The sequence below is a fragment of the Orcinus orca genome, chromosome 19, assembly GCF_937001465.1.
Source record: "Orcinus orca chromosome 19, mOrcOrc1.1, whole genome shotgun sequence".
NCBI classification, from domain to species: Eukaryota; Metazoa; Chordata; class Mammalia; order Artiodactyla; family Delphinidae; genus Orcinus; species Orcinus orca.
This window is the reverse complement of record NC_064577.1, coordinates 13226401-13245251: the sequence shown is the minus strand read 5'-3', so window position 1 is coordinate 13245251 and position 18851 is coordinate 13226401. Positions and strand designations below refer to the sequence as shown.

General features: G+C 54.1%; 1 protein-coding gene across 1 annotated transcript in view; it reads right to left on the bottom strand.

Annotated features, from left to right (window-relative positions):
* NTN1 (netrin 1) overlaps window positions 1–18851 on the bottom strand; it is a 185847-nt gene that overhangs the window by 58288 nt on the left and 108708 nt on the right. Inside the window, exon 3 of the mRNA XM_004266849.3 lies at window positions 8530–8718. Coding sequence (XP_004266897.1) covers window positions 8530–8718 — 189 coding nt within the window. The remainder of the gene's footprint in view (window positions 1–8529; window positions 8719–18851) is intronic.

Genomic DNA, 18851 nt, shown 5'->3' with positions numbered 1-18851 from the left:
GAGGTCCTCCTCTGCCCGTGGCACTGGGTTAGGGTGAAACACCCTTCTCTGCTTGGACTGACACTTGTCTGTGTACCTGGACACCATCCACAAAGAAAGCGGGGGCGGGCGGGGCCCTGTTACGTGGACCAGGCTGAGCTCCTGCTGCCGTGGGGGGAGGCGGGGTCGGGGGGGGGGGGAGGTGGAGGGAGGGGAAGGGAGAGCAGCGTGCTCTGTGCCGGTGAGGGTTTGTGCGTGAAGACAGAAAGGGCCAGAATCTTCAGAGAAAATCAAGTTCAGATACAAAGGCTTCCCATGTCTCTTGCACGTGTGCTGGGCCTCTTTGGGGAAGCCTGGTGGGACCCCCCCCCCAGAGGTGGCGCTTGGGGGAAGGACACATGTCAGGCACTAAGGGGTGTTCTCCGCTCCCCAGCAGGGTAAGGAGGATGGACCCCAAGAAGAGCAACGTGGAGGCTGGCCGAGATGGCTGGGGACTTCCGAAGGGAAGGGCCTCGGGTAAGGTGCAGACAGTGGGTGGGGCTCAGAGAGGCGGGCTGGGGGTGGGGCAGGGAGGAGGAGTGAATGCTGACCCCAGGGGGACTGGTCCCTTTGTGAGCTCAGAGCCATGAGGAACGGGAGACAGGGGACCAGGAGGTCCAAAGTCAGCATCACAGAGCCCTACGGAAGCAGCTCGTCATCGCCGTCATCATCACCCTTTCATTCACACACGGTCAAGTTCGCTTTCTGTGGTGTCCAGTCCTACGGGCTTTATCACATGCACAGGGTCCTGTAGCCACTACCACACTCAGGACACAAAACGGCCCAAGTCTCCCATGCATCCCCTGTGCTCCTCCTTTGCAGTGAGGCCCCCGTCCCTACTCCTGGCGGCCCAGGATCTATTCTCGGTCCCTACAGCTTTTCAGACCGTCTTACTCTGGGATGTACCCTATGTAAAGTATATGGCGGTACCGTACGTTCGGTGAGGTCACACAGTAGGTAATCTTTTGAGCTTGGCCTCCTTTACACCCAATGAATTTGAGATGCGTCCATGTTGCTGTGTCGGTCAACAGCACGTTCACTTGCATCGCCGAGTCGGATTTCACGGCACGGGTGCACCGCTGGCTGTCCATTCACGCACTGAAGCACAGTTGGGTTGTTTCCAGTTTGGGGCAGTTGCGAGTAGCGCGGTTATCAACATCCATGTGCAGGTTTTGGTGTGAACACAGATTTCGTTTGTCTGGAATAAATACCTAGGGGAGGCATTGCTGAGTATCACGGCAGGTCTATGCTTAACTTTGGAAGACGCTGACAAATGTTTTCCGCAGCAGCTGTGCCATTCTGAATTCCCCAGCCGTGTGCGAGAGTTCCGGCTGCTACACACCCGCACCAGTGCTTGGGGCTGTCAGGGCTTTTTATTTTCAACATTCTAACGGGCGGGTAGTGGCATCTCGCTGTGGTTTTAATCTGCATTTCCCTAATGCAGACAAATGATGGTCTGGGTATTCATTTGCCATCCCTGGATCTTTGCTAAGTAGCTGTGCAAGTATTCTGCCCCTTTCTAGCTCAGTGGTTGGCTGCCTTATCGCGGAGTTCTGAGAGTCCTCTACACAGCCTGCATTCAAGTCCTTGGTCGGATATGCGATGCACAAATATTTTCTCCCATCTGCGGCATGTCTCACAGCAGGAGCTTCTTACAAGGTAAGCCAGACGCATCACTCCAGTCACTTGATCCTCAGCCCTCCAGTGGCACCCACGGCTCTTGGAATGGGCCCCCTCCTCTCTGCCCTCGTCGCCTCCCTTCTCACAGAGAGCCCTCCAAGCCTCACCTGCTTCCAGGCAATGGTACTGCTCCTCCCTCAGTGCCCCCCTGGCTGTTTGTTCCTCACACCCCAGGTCTCATCTCAAAGTCCATCCCATCCCCAGAGGTCCTCCCGGGATGCCCCTCCCCTCCCCTGCCGCCAGTTACACTCTCTGCTTCCACCTTATTTATTTCCTCCACGTACCTCCCCACAGTCTGTAATCATCCTCTGCTTACTTTTTCTTCTCTATCATCAACCTCCCTCCAGAACACAAGCTCCAGGGGTACGCGTCTGTCCTGGTCACCACCGTACCCCCAGTTCCACGTGGAGCAGGCGATCCATGAACGTGGGCTGAATCAACGCACACGCTCAGAGCCAATGTGCCGCCCTCTCCGTGGGGAAGAGGCCGTTTCACGGGCCCTGTGGCTCTGGAGGAAAGTAGGAGGGGCACAAAGCAAAGACCTTCCCCTCACAACCGAGGTCACTCCCCACTCCTAAATTCTCCGTGCTAATGAGGGGGCGAGGATAATTTAAATCCACAGATTAATCCACAAGCTTCATCTCAGCTGTCTGGGTCCGCCTCCTCCGAGGCTCTGCTTTTCTTTCTCCCAGCAGTTGCTAACGAGGCACAAAAGAAGAAACGTTTCAAGCTGCACGACCTCTCTTTCAGATCAAGGTGCAGACGGCAGGAAGTGGAAGGGGGGCGCCCCATCATCCCAAACTGGATTACGACCCTCCGTGATCTAGCTAACTACAGTCCTCCTGCACCTGATCTACAGCTGAGGCGAAAGGCACAGGTCCTACAGGTCGTTCCGTGCGTGTGTGTGTGTGTGTGTGTGTGTGTGTGTGTGTGTGTGTGTGTGTGTGTGGTCTGCATGCACAGGCTCAGGTAGGCGGGCAGGGGCTGGACAACGCAGTCGGGGAGGTGCTGGAGCACCTGATGGCCAACAGTGAGGACCAGTTCGGGCCTCGCATCCACCTTTCAGCCCCAGACCCATCGGGAGCCCCTCAGATGCTGCAGGTCTTTCTTAGCAGCACCTTCAGAACTGCGTCCGGATGCACGCAGCCCTTCCCCACCTTCTCCGCTCAGGGCCTCCGCCTGCTGGCTGCCGGACACCCATCTCTGCCATTCCAGTCGTTTGTCAGTTTTGCTCCCAAAGCGTGTAAATCCTTTATCAAGGGTGTGCAACGGCGTTAGGGCAAATGCCTGGGGCCCTGCCCAGTCTGGTGGGAATCGGTCTTCAAGTGCACGTGTCCCAGGGCTGAGACTCTCAGGGGAGAGGGGCCGGCTGTCCTGTGCACCACACTCACCGAAAGAACTAAGGCCACAGGGAGCCAAAGGAATGGTCTCCATCCACTTGGTGTGCACACTAGCAATGGCAGGGGCTCCGGTTACTCTCTTTTTCTCCTCTTGTACTAATAATCAGTACAGCTCACCAGTATGGCGTGCACGCCATGTGCTGGGGACCTCCTCTGCATCATCTCATTTAATCGACACCATAACCCTAGGAGGGAGGAGGGACTATTATTATCCCCATTTTCAGATGGGAAAACTGAGGCACCGAAGACTAAATACCTTGCCTTGACGTGGAATCTGCACCCTGGTCTCAATAACTCCAAGTTCCATGCTTTTAAAAGCTCTTCATCCCTAGCCTGTGGCTGGGGTAACCTGCTGCTCTTCCAGTAGCAGAAGGTATTTCCCAAGTAAAATGCCCCTGTTAACTGGGGGCCTGCAAACATCAGAAGGCTTTTCTGTTCGGACCGGGGACCCCGGGCATCCTCTAGGAGAGTTCATGTAAAATCAGGATGAGAGCAAGCTTCAGAGACAAGGAGACTGACACCCAGGGAGGTGAAGAAACTGGCCAAGTAGGCCCAGGGGAATGAGACCCCACTTCAGAGCAGGGCACCGCAAGGGCCAAGTCACAAGATGGGAGACTCTCTTCATTTGTAAAGACCTTAGGAGAAAACCACCTCCACCCGATTTCCTGGCTCTGCCAGCTTTCCCAAGTTCCCGGGTCACAAACTTCACTTACACAAGACATTGTCCTATTGGATCAGGGACCCATAAATGTTTTTTAATTTATGATTTTTTTTTTTTAAAAAAAGAGGATGTGTTATGTGGAATGTCAAAGCTGTATGGGGCTCAGAGACCGTAAATCTGAATATGATTTCATAGATGAGGAGACCGAGGTCCAGGGAGGTCCCATGACTTGCGTGATGCTCTCCGGGCTTTGAGCCTGGAGCAAATCTGGAGATCAGGATCCTGACCCCCACGTGCCCAGGGAACAAGAAAGGCTGCACCAACACAGGCCACAGCTGGAGCTGAGCCCTTCCATGAGGATTTCCTCTCCTCTGACTGCCTCTCTCGCTGTGGGTGCTGGCTTTGTGGTCCCTGCCCTGTAAGCTGGGAGCCGCTCCAGCCACTGAGAACCTTCTTGCCAAGATGACCAAACCTTTTCCCTGTACCTCCCAAGATGATGCTAGGAAAAGGAAATGTGACGAGGAGCCCACACATCGAAAGGACATCTCTGAGGCTTTTAGGCTTTTGTCCACTGCATGGACACTAGCTTAGAGTCAGGAAGGGGTGGAGGTCCCAGGCTCCTAGCTGTGCAGTGACTAAATCCTCAGACCACCAGATCGACACATACACACATGTATACACACACACACACTATGAAGCAGTAATGACTGTCCAGTCCCAGCCTTCATCTGGACACTGGAGCATCAGACTGTATAACTAAGCTCCCAGCCGTACCAGCAAGATTTAAATTTTCACAATTTTAAACACACACCCCCCCTCTGCCCAGTTTTCATCAAGAGAGCCATTATAACATAAGGCTCTCCCCTCTAAAGGATAAATCCTAGGTCACCTGTGAATATCCCCTTTCTCAGCACAAGAGCAGGTCACTGTACTCATTTCTTTTTCTCCCACCGCCCTGGTTCTCAGCCTTGGCTACACATCAGAGTGGCTGGGGAGGCCAGGGCGTGGCCCAAAATGATCGATTCCTCCCCAACCCTTGGCAGAGCTGCTGGAAGAAACGGGTGGATGGGAGCGGCCAGCAAGCCCTGGCAAAGCTGGTGTGGACCATCTCAGGCTCTGCCCACTGCCACCCGCATCTTCCGAGGACTCGGGCACCTTCTTAGCAGCATGCGATCAGCCATGGTGACCGTGGACTTGAAGGGGGCAGGTCAACGAGGGAAGGAAGCAGGCCGCTCTGAGCGGGGGCGCTAGATGCGGTGGGTAATTTCTTCATTCTCATCACAATGCGGTTCACGGGAGACTCCTGGAATGTCTTTATCCATCACAGATGGTTTGGGGAGATGATAAATTAATATCGTTTAAAGGGAGGCATGGCTGAAATGGTTAAATGGTAACGTCTTCTTTGCCGGCTCTAAAGAGAAAGGGGCCCAAGTCCATAAAGAAGACAAATGGTAAACAAAACCGCCTATCTTTTGACAGATTCCAGAACGAGTATCATTCACACACCCTTCCGCAGAGAAAGGGGAGAAATTCATCTCGTCTGACTTTGTATAGGACAACAGCCCACGCCATAATGAGGCCTTCCCAGTGCTGTGAAATCGCGCTGAATAGCGGAGAGTGCAGCCGCCTGCTCCCTGGGCATGTTGATTACAGCCCTTTGTGTGCACCGGCCCTGCCAGCCCCAGTCTGGTAAGCTAGGGGAGGGGAGAAAGTACCCAGCAAATTTGTTGCTATGAAACTTCCCAAATGGGGGAACGGCATAATGACGTTTGGGATGGAATACCCTTGCTCCAAGCTGTCCTTGTCTGGGTCCACCCTGCTCTCAACTGAACAAGGTCGGGAGTCAGCCAATCACCAGCAGTGTATGGGTGGCCTCAGCCCCTGCCCGGGGCTCCTCCCAGACCCTGGGAAGTCGGGTCGGGGGTGGGGGTAAAGGGGCCCCAATAGCCATTCCCAAGCACCCTCAGGTCAACGGCCAACTTGAGTCAAGAGGCGCTGCTGGTTTGTCCCATTTCCCCATGAAATGCATCTGAAACAGAGCAAAGAAGTACAGCCTTCACCCGAGAGCTACAATGGGGCCAGGGCTGGGGGTGACTCCACATCTCCATGATTTTGGAAGCCCCTGAGAGCAAATCATGCTGGGACCAAATGCTTCCACTAAGGGAACCATTTCCTTAAACCATCCGGCCCTGGGAAGACAAGACAGTGGACTCCTCGGGGGCAGGGTGATGGAGAGACACTTGTCTGAAGATCTCAAGGGTACACATCCCCCTGCCGGCATCTGAACTCCTACAGCTGGTTCCCACCAAGATCTCAGGGTCTTTCTTTGGTGGGGGAACTGTGGGTTCAAAGTTCCCACATCCCCTAAGGGGGTGACACCAGGAAAAAAAGAGCTGAGGGGAAAGAGCTGGAACTTTCAACAGATGACTTCCCTCGCCAATGAAATGGCAAGACCTTTCAGGTCACATTCTTCTTCTCACCAATCACAAAGCAGGGCCCTTCAGGCAATGCTCTGCCTCACCAATCAGGAGGCAGAATCCTTGAAGCACTGTCTTTCCTCACCAATCAGTAGGCACTGAGAGTCCCACCCTTTCCTGCCACATTTCCCCAGAAGGATAAGCAAGTGTCCTTCTGAGCAGATTCCATCCTTACATTTTCTCCTCTTCCATGGGTTCTTCTCCCAGCGTTACCACCAAAGTAGTTGCTGTCCAGGGCTGGGAAAAAGGACCCAGCCACCGAGGCTGGCCAAAGCATTTGGAATAAGACAGGACCACACCCTCATCTGCCTGCATCTGTCCCTCCTGGAAACCAGCAAAGGAAGCCGGCAGCTCCACACCATTTAACTAGAGTGGCAGAGCCCTGTAGGATGATCTGCAGGTTCCCAGGACCCTGTGGCCTCCTGACAGCTGGCTCCCAGCAGTGAAGGGCCACACGCGGCCCTCATCCCTCCCCACGGCAAGAGAGGAAAGGGAGAGCAGGCAGATGGCAAGATGACCAAGGCCCTGCTCCTTCCTGACTCTCCAGGGGACGTGCCTTTCCTGCTCTGACAGAAGAAACTGGGATGGCAGGAAGTGACCACTGCCTTTCCAGACACAGCCCAGACCTTCTCATCCGCGGGCACAGGGCTGCCCACCCGACTGGCCCCTGTTGATTAAATTTTCTTGGCCAAATCCCCACGAAATCTTTGTGCAACCAGTTGTTTACAAGACCCTGACTTCAGTTTCTTCAGTAGGAGAGACAACAAACACTTGGGCACAAGGCGTTGGCTACCTTCCAACTACATTCTCTGAAAACCCAAAGCCCTCCTTCCACGGTGCCCCTGCCTTCCTGCCACCGCAGACGTTTCTTGGATTCCCTTTGCCCAGGTCACTTTCTCAGTCCCTGCTCAAAGCCTCCTGGGGGATTCTCACCTGATCAGTTGTTCTTTAATGTGGAAACAGCCCAGCTACCTTTACGCTTAAATTTCTCTCGGCAACCACCAGAGGCAGCCTTAAGCCCACGGATCTGGAAGGAGAGCTTGCTTGTGTGTTGGAAGCCATCCTATTCATCTCTGCTCATTTGGAATCCAAGGGATTTCTCTAGGAGGAGACAGACTGGGAAGCTGTTTTTTGGAGAACAGCGTCCTGCACAAGCAGGGCCGGCTCACGGGCCCCACACTCAGAAGGGCACGCGCTTGGTTGAAACTCCGCTTGCCATTTTGAAATTCTTAGCAATTCCTGAACAAGAAGCCCCGTATTTTCATTTTGCACCGGGGCCCACGAATTATGTAATCGGTCCTGCACACAAGTGCCCAACATCTGGTGGATTTCCTGTTAAGAGGACGATACTTTGGCTTCATCCAAGGCTAAGCAGTGGCCATAGGAGAGTTACCCTGCTGCAGCTCATCATCTGGGCATCAGTCTCCCATGGCTTGTGTCTCTCCGGTGTCAGGGTCTTTACAGACCCATGTGAGGACCCCAGCCATGCTGGCTTGTGGCCCAAGAGCCCTAGAAGATAAATATGTTCTCAGAAAGCCATGCTCACAGGAAGCCGTGGCGCTAGGCCTCGCGTTTTGGACCCGGAGAGTCCTGGTTCCTGGAATTCCCAAAAGCAAATGGGGGTGGGGGGAGAGCACTTCTCCCCTCCCCCAATGTCACTAAATTCCCTGGCATTTTTATCAGTTCCTCTGAGTCATCCGACCATCGCTTCATTTTTGTTAGTGGGAGAAAACAAACAGCAGAAAGTTAACACATTACTGCTTGCTTCAGTGAACAAAAAATAGAGTCCCCCACCTCCCTTTAATTTTTTGTCCTGAGAAGTGAAACTATTTGCAGGTGGATTAAATGTTCCTTCTGAGCCCCGCCCCCCCCCAGCCCCCCAGTTGCCGACATCACAGTGAAGGTGCGCATCTGTGTGAGCGTTGGGGGCTGGAGGCGGGGGGAGCGGTGCGCACACATCCAAAGAAATGCATCTGCTTGGTTTTGGTGAAAGAGAGTCCTTTGTGCCGACGGTAAGCCCGTTGAACATGACCCCCGCCCTGTGGTATGCGGCACACCTGTGCCGACGGAGGGGGCGGGGCGGGGCCCGGGAGCCCTGCACCCTCGCGGGGACCCCACCTCCTTTCTTCTCCTGGAGCCGTTTCTCCACCGCCCCTTTGTTCCGACTTACACCTCCAGATACCTGGGAGGCGTGCGTGCGTGCGTGAGATGATCTCAGCGTGGGGACTAGAAAAAAGAAACACCGGAGGAGAAGGGTTGGGGGGGAGGGGCGGCCCAGGCCCGCCCCGCCTACCTTTGCAGGCCTTGCGGTGGGTGATGGGCTTGCCCAGGTCGCGGTAGTAGCCCTCCTTGCAGTAGTGGCAGTGGCGGCCGGCCGTGTTGTGGCGACAGTTGAGGCAGACGCCTCCGCTCTTGCGCCCCGACAGCTTGTAAAGCTCCATGTTGAAGCGGCAGCGCCGGGCGTGAAGGTTGCAGTTACAGGCTACGGGAGACAGGGACGCGGGTCAGGAGCGGAGTCGGGAGGGGCGCCGGAGACCCCGTCCCCCCAGCTGCCCCTCCTCCACTGCCGACCCTGAGACAGCCTTTCTTCCGGGAGCTTTTTCCTTGGCTCCCCTGTTTGCATTCATCAGCGGGTACTGACCACCTGGCAGTACCTGAACCGTCGCCAGCCCGCTGCTTCCCTCTCCAGTGGAGAGGGTTCATTTCCTTCAAAGGATCCCCACTCCCCCCGGCCCACACACCCATCACACGAGTCAGAGCTGGGAGATGCGGCTGGCATCCTCCTTGTGCCCAAATCCTGCTTGCTGTGGGCTGAACTGTGTCTCCCCCCACCCCATTCATGTGCTGAAGCCCGAACCCCAGAACCTTGGAACGGGGCTGTATTGGGAGACATCTTGGTAGAGGACCTATCTTGGAAATGGGGTCTTTAAGGAAACGATTACATTAAAATAAGGACATAAGGGCTTCCCTGGTGGCGCAGTGGTTGAGAGTCCGCCTGCCGATGCAGGGCACGCCGGTTCGTGCCCCGGTCCGGGAAGATCCCACATGCCGTGGAGCGGCTGGGCCCGTGACCCATGGCCGCTGAGCCTGCGCGTCCGGAGCCTGTGCTCCGCAACGGGAGAGGCCGCAACAGTGAGAGGCCCGCGTACCGCAAAAAAAAACCCAAAGGACATAAGGGTGGGCCCCCGTCCCATCTGACTGGCGTCCTCTTTTTATAAAGAGGAAGTCTGGACACGCAGAGAGCTGGCAGGGGTGCAAGTCAAGGAGAGAGGCCTCAGGAGAAACCAACCCTGCCCACACTTTGCTCTTGACTCCAGCCTCCGAATTATGAGAAATAAACGTGTGTTGGTTAAGCACCCCGGAGGCTGCCAACTTATCACCGCAGCCGGAGCAGACACTTGCACTGCTTCTGAGCAGCGCCTCTACCCACGCACGCTCCCCACTTCCCTGAGCTGCTGGGTCCTCTGGACAGGCCCTTAGCATCCTCCCCCCGGCCCTCCTCCTGACTAATCCTGCTTCCCTCTGCCTGTTCCCCACATGCTCCTCTGGACTCAGCACCCTTTTCCCTCTACTCTGACGCTGTCCCCAGTCTGCCTCGTCCACCCCTCACGGCAGTGCCCACCTCTGTGCTCCTGTCTCCCAAATCCACATTGCCGGCTTCTGCTTTGGGGACTCTATGTGGACCCTAAGGCGCCTTCCCCAGACCCATTCACTGCTCTCCATCCATCAGGCCTTGGCCCCTCTGTCACCTGAGCTGAGCCCTCCAAGCTCCCGACACTGTAAGCAGAGCAGGAGTTCTAAGCACGTATCTGAAGATGTCCAGCACCTGTGTAAAATCTTTCAGTGGTTCCCCACTGAATAAAACCTAAATCATTTAACACGGCCTCCCGGGCTCTGAATAAACGGGTCCTGCTTCTCCCCCCGCCCCTCTGCCGTCGTTCTGATCACTCCCCTTTCTCCTCTTATGCTTCAAGCTGTATCAAACTCTGTCAGTTTCTGGAGCATGCCACGTGTGAGGACCCCTCACCTGTCCGCTCTGTGGCTTTGCATTTGCCGTTCCTTGCCTCCTTGGACCCTCTGCTCTCAAGCCCCTTCCTCATCTGCCTGCATCCTTCCCAACCTCCGTGTCTTGGTTTCAATGTCACGTCCAGGCCCATCTTCGCCTCCGGCCAGCCTGGCTTGCACTCAGGGGGGTCTGAGCTCCCTAGGGATCCAGCACAGCCCCTACACAGCCCTCTTCATATCACCCTGTGACACTGTTCCCTGCTTCCCCTTTAGGCTTCTGACTCCAGGATGCCTCCAGCTTAAATCTGGCCTAATCTCACTCACTCTACAACACGATTTGCCCTTGCTTTTGTGCTAAGCTTGTTTTAAATCGCATTTTATGTAATTGTTAAAGAAACACACGCTTAATACCAGACACTTGAAAAACAAAAGCAGAAAGGTAAAAAAAAAAAAAAAAACCACACTCAAATCTCCACCCACTGCTGTTAATACTGGGCCTCTCGCAGGCTTTAATTAACATTTGCTCAGCTGTGGAGCTATTTAATTCTTTCCTACACACGTGTATCGTACTTGTACCTCTCGCTTCCAAGCCAATCTTCTCATAATGATGAACATTTTTTTTTATGTCAGATAATGTCCTTCATAGTTTTGAAAGTCCTCCACTGTATGCATACACGAAATGGGCTCCTTGGAATCAGAAGCTGATGCAGTTAAAAGTACGGTCTTCCCAGGTTGGGTAGTTATTTCCAGTTTTTCACTATTACAAACAACACAGTGGTAACCACCTGTGAACATGCACATCTGTACTCTGCTCTGATGACTGTCGTACGGTAAATTTCTCAGGGCAGAATCGCCAGGTTAAATTTTGGTGTTCTCAACTCGGGATCTCAATTGCCCTCAGGAAACGCTGTCCTAGTTTACTCTCCCACCAGCAGGATATGAGAGTTCCTATTTCTCCACACCCTAGAAGAGAATAACAGTATGCATTTGGTATCAGCATTCTTTTTTTTTTTTTTAGCCTTTGCCCATTCATCTGGAAAACACACACACACGATTTTAATTTGCATGGCATGTCTTTGATTACCAGTGAGACTGGATTTCTCCGTGTGTTTGTTTTTCTATTTATATCTTTTTGTGTGTGTATGCATTGCCTGTTCATGCCATTTGCCCAAATTGCAAAAAAAGGTGGGTTCTTTTCTCACGATGTCTAGTGCTCTTATAGACGATGGATTAAAAACCATTTGTCTTTTTTATATCCGAGCTGCAACTATTTCTACCCGTTTCTTATTCACATATTACTTTTGTGATTTAAAAAAATTTTGCCTCTGTCATTTTTCTCTCTGTTATGACAAGCTTCTTTAAATATTCTTCCTAGAATCACCCTCCAAATCACACACAGTTTACAAGCAGAGATGGATGAGGGCTCCGGAGGAGATGCTGTGATACAAGAGAAAAGACCTCAGCTTATGCCTGAAGTCTGGAAGAAGCATCCAGGAGCCAAATTAAGCCAGAGAATGACCCCCAAGAGCCTTACAAGTGTCCCCTCATCACCTCCAGCCCTAGAGGCTGAGTTCAGTCAGGTGCAAAGAAAGTTCAGCTACGCCCTGCCCACCAGCACGGGGAAAGATGCAAGTTCACTGTCACTGTGGAATCACTCAGCCAGACTAGGGTGAGAGGGGGCTGCTCAGAGGGACCAAGCGACCTAGGACCACCGCGCCAGTGAACAGGGGTCCAGGACAAGAACCCAGGTCTCCTGGCTCCTGGCCCACTGCCGCAGAGGAAAGGACCCACATCACTGGAAGGAACAGCTGGCCCTAGACGACAGCTTAGAAGCTGGATCTTTCCTACGAGGACAGAAGTCGCAGGGATCTGGAAGAATCACCGGGGCGTCACTTCCTCAGGCCTTTCGGCTACGGGAAAGGCCTCAGTAGCTGCATCTTCTGACCCTTCTCGGAGGCAGATGCTAAGCCTGCATCCGCATCTGTAAAGTCAGTCCAGCTGTTCCCCATTCCCTCCTCGGAGCTCAGCACCCCCCCTTCCCCACCCCAGGGGGAACCTCTGGCTGGTATCTCTCTTCCATATGCACCTTACACCGGCAAAAGCTCTTCCCAAACAACTGGTCATACAAAAGACAGCTCAGAGGCCGAACATCAAAAGACAGGGCTCCCCCCGCCCCCGCCCTGTCCCCCTCTTCTCGGAGCTGTCAGGGGACATCAGTGGCAATTGCCCACACTCAGCCTCCTGCAAAGTATTTTACGGCTTGTTTTCTTTTCTCTTTGTTTTATTTTCTCTGCACAAATGGAAAAATGCGTCAGGCAAAGCAGCTCACATCTGGATCTCCTGGCTCCACACAGGGTGTCGCCCAGCTCCCAGCCTGTCCCCTGCCCCTTCCTTGGAAAGACACCTTAATCCCTCACGCCTTCCTGTTTATCTCCTGCCTCTCTTGGAGGCAAAAATATTGGGTATTAGTTTCATTATCAGATTTCAAGGCGGGAAGGAAAGGGCAGCTTTGTGAGAACGAAGAGGTCAGCCCGGGAGAGAAGGGAGGGCAGAGGGCAGCACAGCTTATAAGGAGCCCCTCGAGGTGCTGCGTCCTGTCCAGGGGTCTCCCAGCCACCCAGAGGGAGCTGATCTGGCCTGGCCCCCAAGCTCTGTGCCCTCCCCTTCAGCTGTCACGTGGGGATCACCAAGGACACATCACATCACTGAAATGGCTGCATTTCAGACCCAGGGGCAAAACGTGGGTCAGGAGAGAGGGAAGCGAGCGCCCCATCCCCCCAACCAGAAACCTGGCAGGGAAAGGGGCCCAGGAGACTTTCCTCTCCCCTCAAAAGTCCTCTAAGTCTTCTTTTAACATATGCCTGTCACCACCATTCCTTAAGAGTCTACGAACTTCTCCCACCTACCTGGACTGTCCAACCCCCTCACTACCCCCAGGGAGTTCAAGCAACACACATGCAGGTGCTCCGGCTTCGTGCCAGGTCCTGTGCCACAGGCCGTGACGGAGACGGGGGCTCCCAGTCTCACAGAGGGGAGGGAGGGGCACTCTCAGAAGCAGCTCTTAGATAAAATGGGACAGATGCTCCCCTCAGCCGTGTTGGTTCCTGGAGGACAGGGACAGTGTTTGCCCTTATATCCTCCAGGCCAGAGCAGACCTCGATATATTTTCATTATACAAATGAGAGAGAGAGAGTGCAAAAATAAGAAAGCAGGAGAGAAGATGGATGGATGGATGGATGGATGGATGGATGGATGGATGGACGGGTGGATGGGGGAGTGGGTGGCTGAGTAGATGGATAAATGGATGATGGGTGGGTGGGAGGATAGACGGATGATGGGTAGATGAATGGGTGAGTGCATGGGTGGATGCGTGGACGGATGAACGGGTGGGTGGGTGGACAGATTAGGTAGGTAGATAGGTAGAAACGTAGGACAGATGGAGGGTTGTGTGGTCTGCCAGGATGGCACCCTCCACCAAGGCACAGTCTCGTGGCATCTGTGACTTTTTTTTTTTTTTTTTTTGCTTTGAACTACTTTAAACTTGTCCTGCTGCTTTAACTCCTTGATTTAGCTCCTGTCTGCTCAAGCGGACTGCAGGAGAAGAAGCCACATTAGGATGCCCTGGACTCCTCCTGGGACCCCGTACACAATGGGGACTGAATCCGCATCCACTGGTTTGATGAGTTTACCAGACACAGATGCTGGCCCTCTCCTGAAAGGCCTGATGAGCTACCCCCAAATCCCGCCAGGGCTCTCCCAGGCCCAGAAAGAATCGGCAGACATTGCTAAGCCGGATCCTGGCCCCGTCTCTCAGCCACTCGGGTCCTGACTCCCCTGAACTTCACGTGGCTCAGGGGCTCTTCTGTAACAGGACGGGCCTTAGGCAATGGGCCCCCTCAGAGCTCTGGGCTTCGTGCAGGGTCCTGCCCACCCTCCCCGCACACAGGATCGATCCTAACATTCTCCCCTGCCTTCTAGGCCAATTCTTTCAAGAAGGTCGCCCAGGTTAGTTCTGCCGCCCAGCAGGGAACTTTGGACTTCTATATCTGCAGCCGAACCGCCCCACATAACTGGCCCACGTTTGCTCCATCTGCAGGCTTGGGGGCTTTGTAGGCAAGAAACCAGCCCCCAGCCCTGGACTGCCCGAGTGCCCGGGTAAGCGCAGCTCTCAGACCTACCGTGATCAGCGATGCATTGCCACAAGTCCAGGCCACCGGGGCGGGTGGGGACACGAGGGGAGCTTACAGGGTGGGGGACAGGGGCCGCTTCTCTCACCAATTCCTTTGCTAATTCGGTCTGTGGCTGCCGGATGAGGACCACAAGACCTCCTCAACCACACACAGAATGTTCAGAACATTCTGGGTGAGGGATCAGAGCAGCGGCTCTCAACCACGGGCAGCTCCGTCCCCCAGCAGACATTTGACAATGTCTCTACAGACATCTTTGGTTGCCACAACTGCCAAAGGAGGTGCTACCGGCATCTCGGCGACAGAGACCAGGGGTGCTGCCGAACACCCTACCAGGCACAGAACAGCCCACACGAGTTACCCCGCCCCAAATGTTAATAGTGCCAAGTTGGAGAAAGCCTGGGTTAGAGAGATCATGACTCCCCCCCGCAGGGTAGGCAAAGCTTTACACCCTTTGCTGCTGCCTCTAAGGGCAAACTCAGCAGCTTCAAATGCTGCCCAGGGAGTGACAGACCATTTGTTTCTTCAACAAACACCAGTTGAAGCCTTTAAAAGGGCCAGATTCTGGGAATTCCCTGGCGGCCCAGTGGTTAAGACTCTGCGCTTTCATTGCCGAGGACGCGGGTTCAATCCCTGGTCGGGGAACTAAGATCCCCCAAGCTGTGCGGGGCGGCCAAAAAAATAAAAATAAAAATAAATGAAAGGACCAGATTCTGGTGTGTGCGTGCAGGGGATATGGCGGCAGACAAGACAGACACTTGCCCTCAGGGTGCTTCTGTCTCAGAAGGGAGATGGACAGCCGTCTGGTAATCACACAGTAGACCTGGAATTTCCAACTGTGCCCAGAGCTGTAGGGACTGACGGTCGGGAGGCGGTTCTGCTGGGACCAGGTGGACAAGGCAGGGCCTGAGAAGAGAACCAGAGCACAGACAAATATTCTTGCTGGCCTTGCTCCAACTGCAACATGCAGATGGCACCCCTAGGAAACCTGTTCCAATGCAGATTCTGATTCAGAAGGGCTAGAGCAGGGGCCTGGGAGTCTGCATTTCTAACAGGCATCCAGGCGCTGCCACTGGTGGTCCACAGGTCAGCAGCAAAGGTTGGTGGAATTGGCACTAAATTGAAAAGAAATCAGTTGGAATGGAAGGCACTTTGGAGAGAGAGCCCATGGGGAGGTAAAGGGGAGAGTTTACGGTGGGGCGTACGTGATGGAGCAGTGGGGAGAGGTCTGGTTTCAAAAGAGACTTCTGAAACGATTGGTTCAGAATAACAAAAATATTTGAGTTATTTTTAAGAGTTTGGGGCAGTTTGTATTTCCTTTTGTTTATTATTTTGCTACTCTACTTGGTATATACTGTTTATTTAGAAGTTGTTTGACCCTTGTTTATAAATGTTAAGTATTCCGCCCCAGTGGTGGCTTCTCTGAGCCCAGTTTCAGCGTCTAGTGAGATGACCAGGCTGAGATGTCACCGCTCCCCACACACCTGGCTCCCGCCAGCACCTGCGGACACTGAACTGGGCTCTCAGAGGGCTCCTTTTGGGACAGGGGCTGAGGCAGGACCCACCCAAGCATTTCTGGGGTGTCTTTTCATGTCTTACAGGTGAGCTGGGCATAAGAGAAATGATCGCTCATGTGGATAGATCTGCAAAACAATCAAATCCCCGACTGTAGGTTTCATTTTACTAATGACAAATCTGGTAGCTCATGGTTTATTTATTCACTCAGCTGATATTTACTGAGTGCCTACTACGTTCCAAGCACCAGGCAAGGCATTGGAATAGAACAGTGGGCAGGACAGAGGTGGTCCCCACCCTCGCAGAGATACCTGGTATGAAAAAGTCTGGTTAATGCTGCTGTCACTGTCACTTCACTCCAAGGACTACCCCTTTCCCCTGAAAATAGGGCTTAAAGGTTGTCACCAGAGACATCAGCTCCCATATAACACAGCGGTGACCAGCAGGGGTGAGCCAGAGAGACTGGGCGGCCACTAAGAGACTAGAAGCATCTCACAGGAGCCATTAGGTTCCAGCCAAGGCTCAAGGGCTTGCAATCACTTGTGGAGTGCCTTGTGTCAACTTCAATCTGAAACAGTGTTGGAATGCACCACCTACACATGGCCAGGAGAACTGGACAACTCGCTTGTCTAGAAGAAAAGTCAACAAGTCCATGCTGGGTGTGACGGTGCCCAGGTGAGGTGAGGGTGTGCCATGGGACTCCAGGGAATTCCCCGAGAGAACACGAGAGGGATGACGTGACACCTCAAGGCATAAGACAGGGCCACCAATGATACCCCCCGACGTTGCACGCTTCGCACGATCGCTTGTTCATCTCTTCATTCAACGAATATTAACAGAGCTCCTTCGATGTGACAGCCTGAGCCGGGAAGCACAGCCGGTACAGGGTTGATGTCACTGCACTTCACTCTCTCAAGACTATGCCCGCCTCCTCCTTCTCTCCACTTCTGGTTTTCAATCCAAGCCACCAATCCCCTCCCGAGACCCCAACATGGGATGGTTCTCAAACATGGGTGCGGAGAATCACCGGATTGCCTGCCAAAAGAGAGACAGCTGAGCCCCAGGCCCACGGGTTTCTGATTCAGTAGGCTGTAGGTGGGGCTTGAACACCTGCACTGCTAACAAGTTCCCAGATGACGCTGACGCTGCCTGTCCCAGGGCCACACTTTGAGGACCACTGGTCCAGAACGTGCAGAGGAGAAAAAAGATGTGTGAAGGCAAGGACCTAGAGTCTCACACGTGACTGTTGTTACGATTAAACTCAAATGGCACACAACTGATACAACACCACAAGGCTGCAAGGATGAGAAGCAAGAGAACTGGACCTGGTGTGGGAGAGCTGGGACCTAAGCGCTAGTCCTGGCTCTGCGGCTCACCCAGGTGTGTGCCCCTGGAAAGCCCACTTGGCCTCTCTGAGCCTCCGTGCTCTCATTGGAAAATGAGGACATTGGGTCTGATGATCTCTGAGTTCTTTCCTGGCCCTAAAAGTCTATGGCTGTGTGACACCAAAACTCCTGGAGATAAGGGGCAGATTCTACCCAGCAGGGAAGCTTTCAGGAGTTCAGGAGGAGTGTGCTCCAGCTGCAAACTAGCCACAGGTGTGGGACTGAGTGGGGCGGGTGGCAGGGTGGCAGGAAGGGCAGTAAGACCATTCTCAGCTGGCGGGCAGGTCACAGATGGGGCATGATGGGACCACAGCCCTGAGGGGTCATCCTGCAGATTTCCACAAGTTCAAGGTAGAGAGGATGGGGGCCTTCAGCAGGGGAGCGGCCTCAGAAGGGGACTAGCTGATAGGAGTGCTGACCACCTGGCCCAGAAGGACTGAACCTCCAGGGTACTGGGCAGAGGAAACCATTCTGAGGGAGAAGGTGGTCCACTTCGGGGCATGTGGGTTGGGTGGTGGGTTGATGGGGGGACCTTGGTGAAAAAACTTCCAGGAGGGTAGTTAGCAAGAGGGAACTTCCCTGGAGGGTGGCCAAGAGCCCCCCCGAAGCCAAGTTCTCACAGGGAGGGGCCCACCGACCTCTCTGGAAGTCTGTTTGGTGGTACCTCCTCTTGGGAGACAGAAGGCCTGCAAAGCCACAGCATTTTTTTTTTTGGCGATACGCGGGCCTTTCACTGCTGTGGCCTCTCCTGTTGCGGAGCACAGGCTCCGGACGCGCAGGCTCAGCGGCCATGGCTCACGGGCCCAGCTGCTCCGCGGCACGCGGGATCCTCCCGGACCAGAGCACGAACCCGTGTCCCCTGCATCGGCAGGCGGACTCCCAACCACCACGCCACCAGGGAAGCCCAACACTTTTTTTTTTTAAGCTCCAACTTGAAAACAAACTCTCTGACTCCAGACCTGTGCTTTATCTCTGATATCAGAAACAGAATGGACAAGAGGTGGATCAAGGTGGTAGGAAAAATGAAAAGGAAAGAAAAACTGGGAAATGCTTTCAAAACCCAGTCCCCGGTGTCCGTCCAGGAGGCTGGAGTTCCTAGCAGCCAAGGAAGGCTTTAGATGGTTCCTGATAAAGTCCCGGGAGAGAAGTGGCCTGTGTTTGTCAAGGGCTTAGAGAGCTTTAGCCGAGCCTGCACACAAAGGGACCCTCTGTCAACAGTCCTTCAGGCCACTAATAGGGCTGAACAAACACCAGGGTAACAAGCTCTTCACACCTGTGGGGCTTGGGAAAGTCCAGGCCCCTTTGTCAAGACGGCAGACAAAAGAGCTGCTGGGAGCTGTCGTCCCCACCCAGCCAGACCCTCCTGGGCTTCTGGAGCAGGGCCTGGGGCGGGAGCCAGGGGCGGCGGGGGAGGGGGGATGGGGGGATGGGGGAGTGGACTGCATCTGAGGTCTGCGAGCAGAAATGTGAACTCCAGTTCACAGCGAGACGGCGGATGAACAGAATCCCCGCGCACAGGCTGA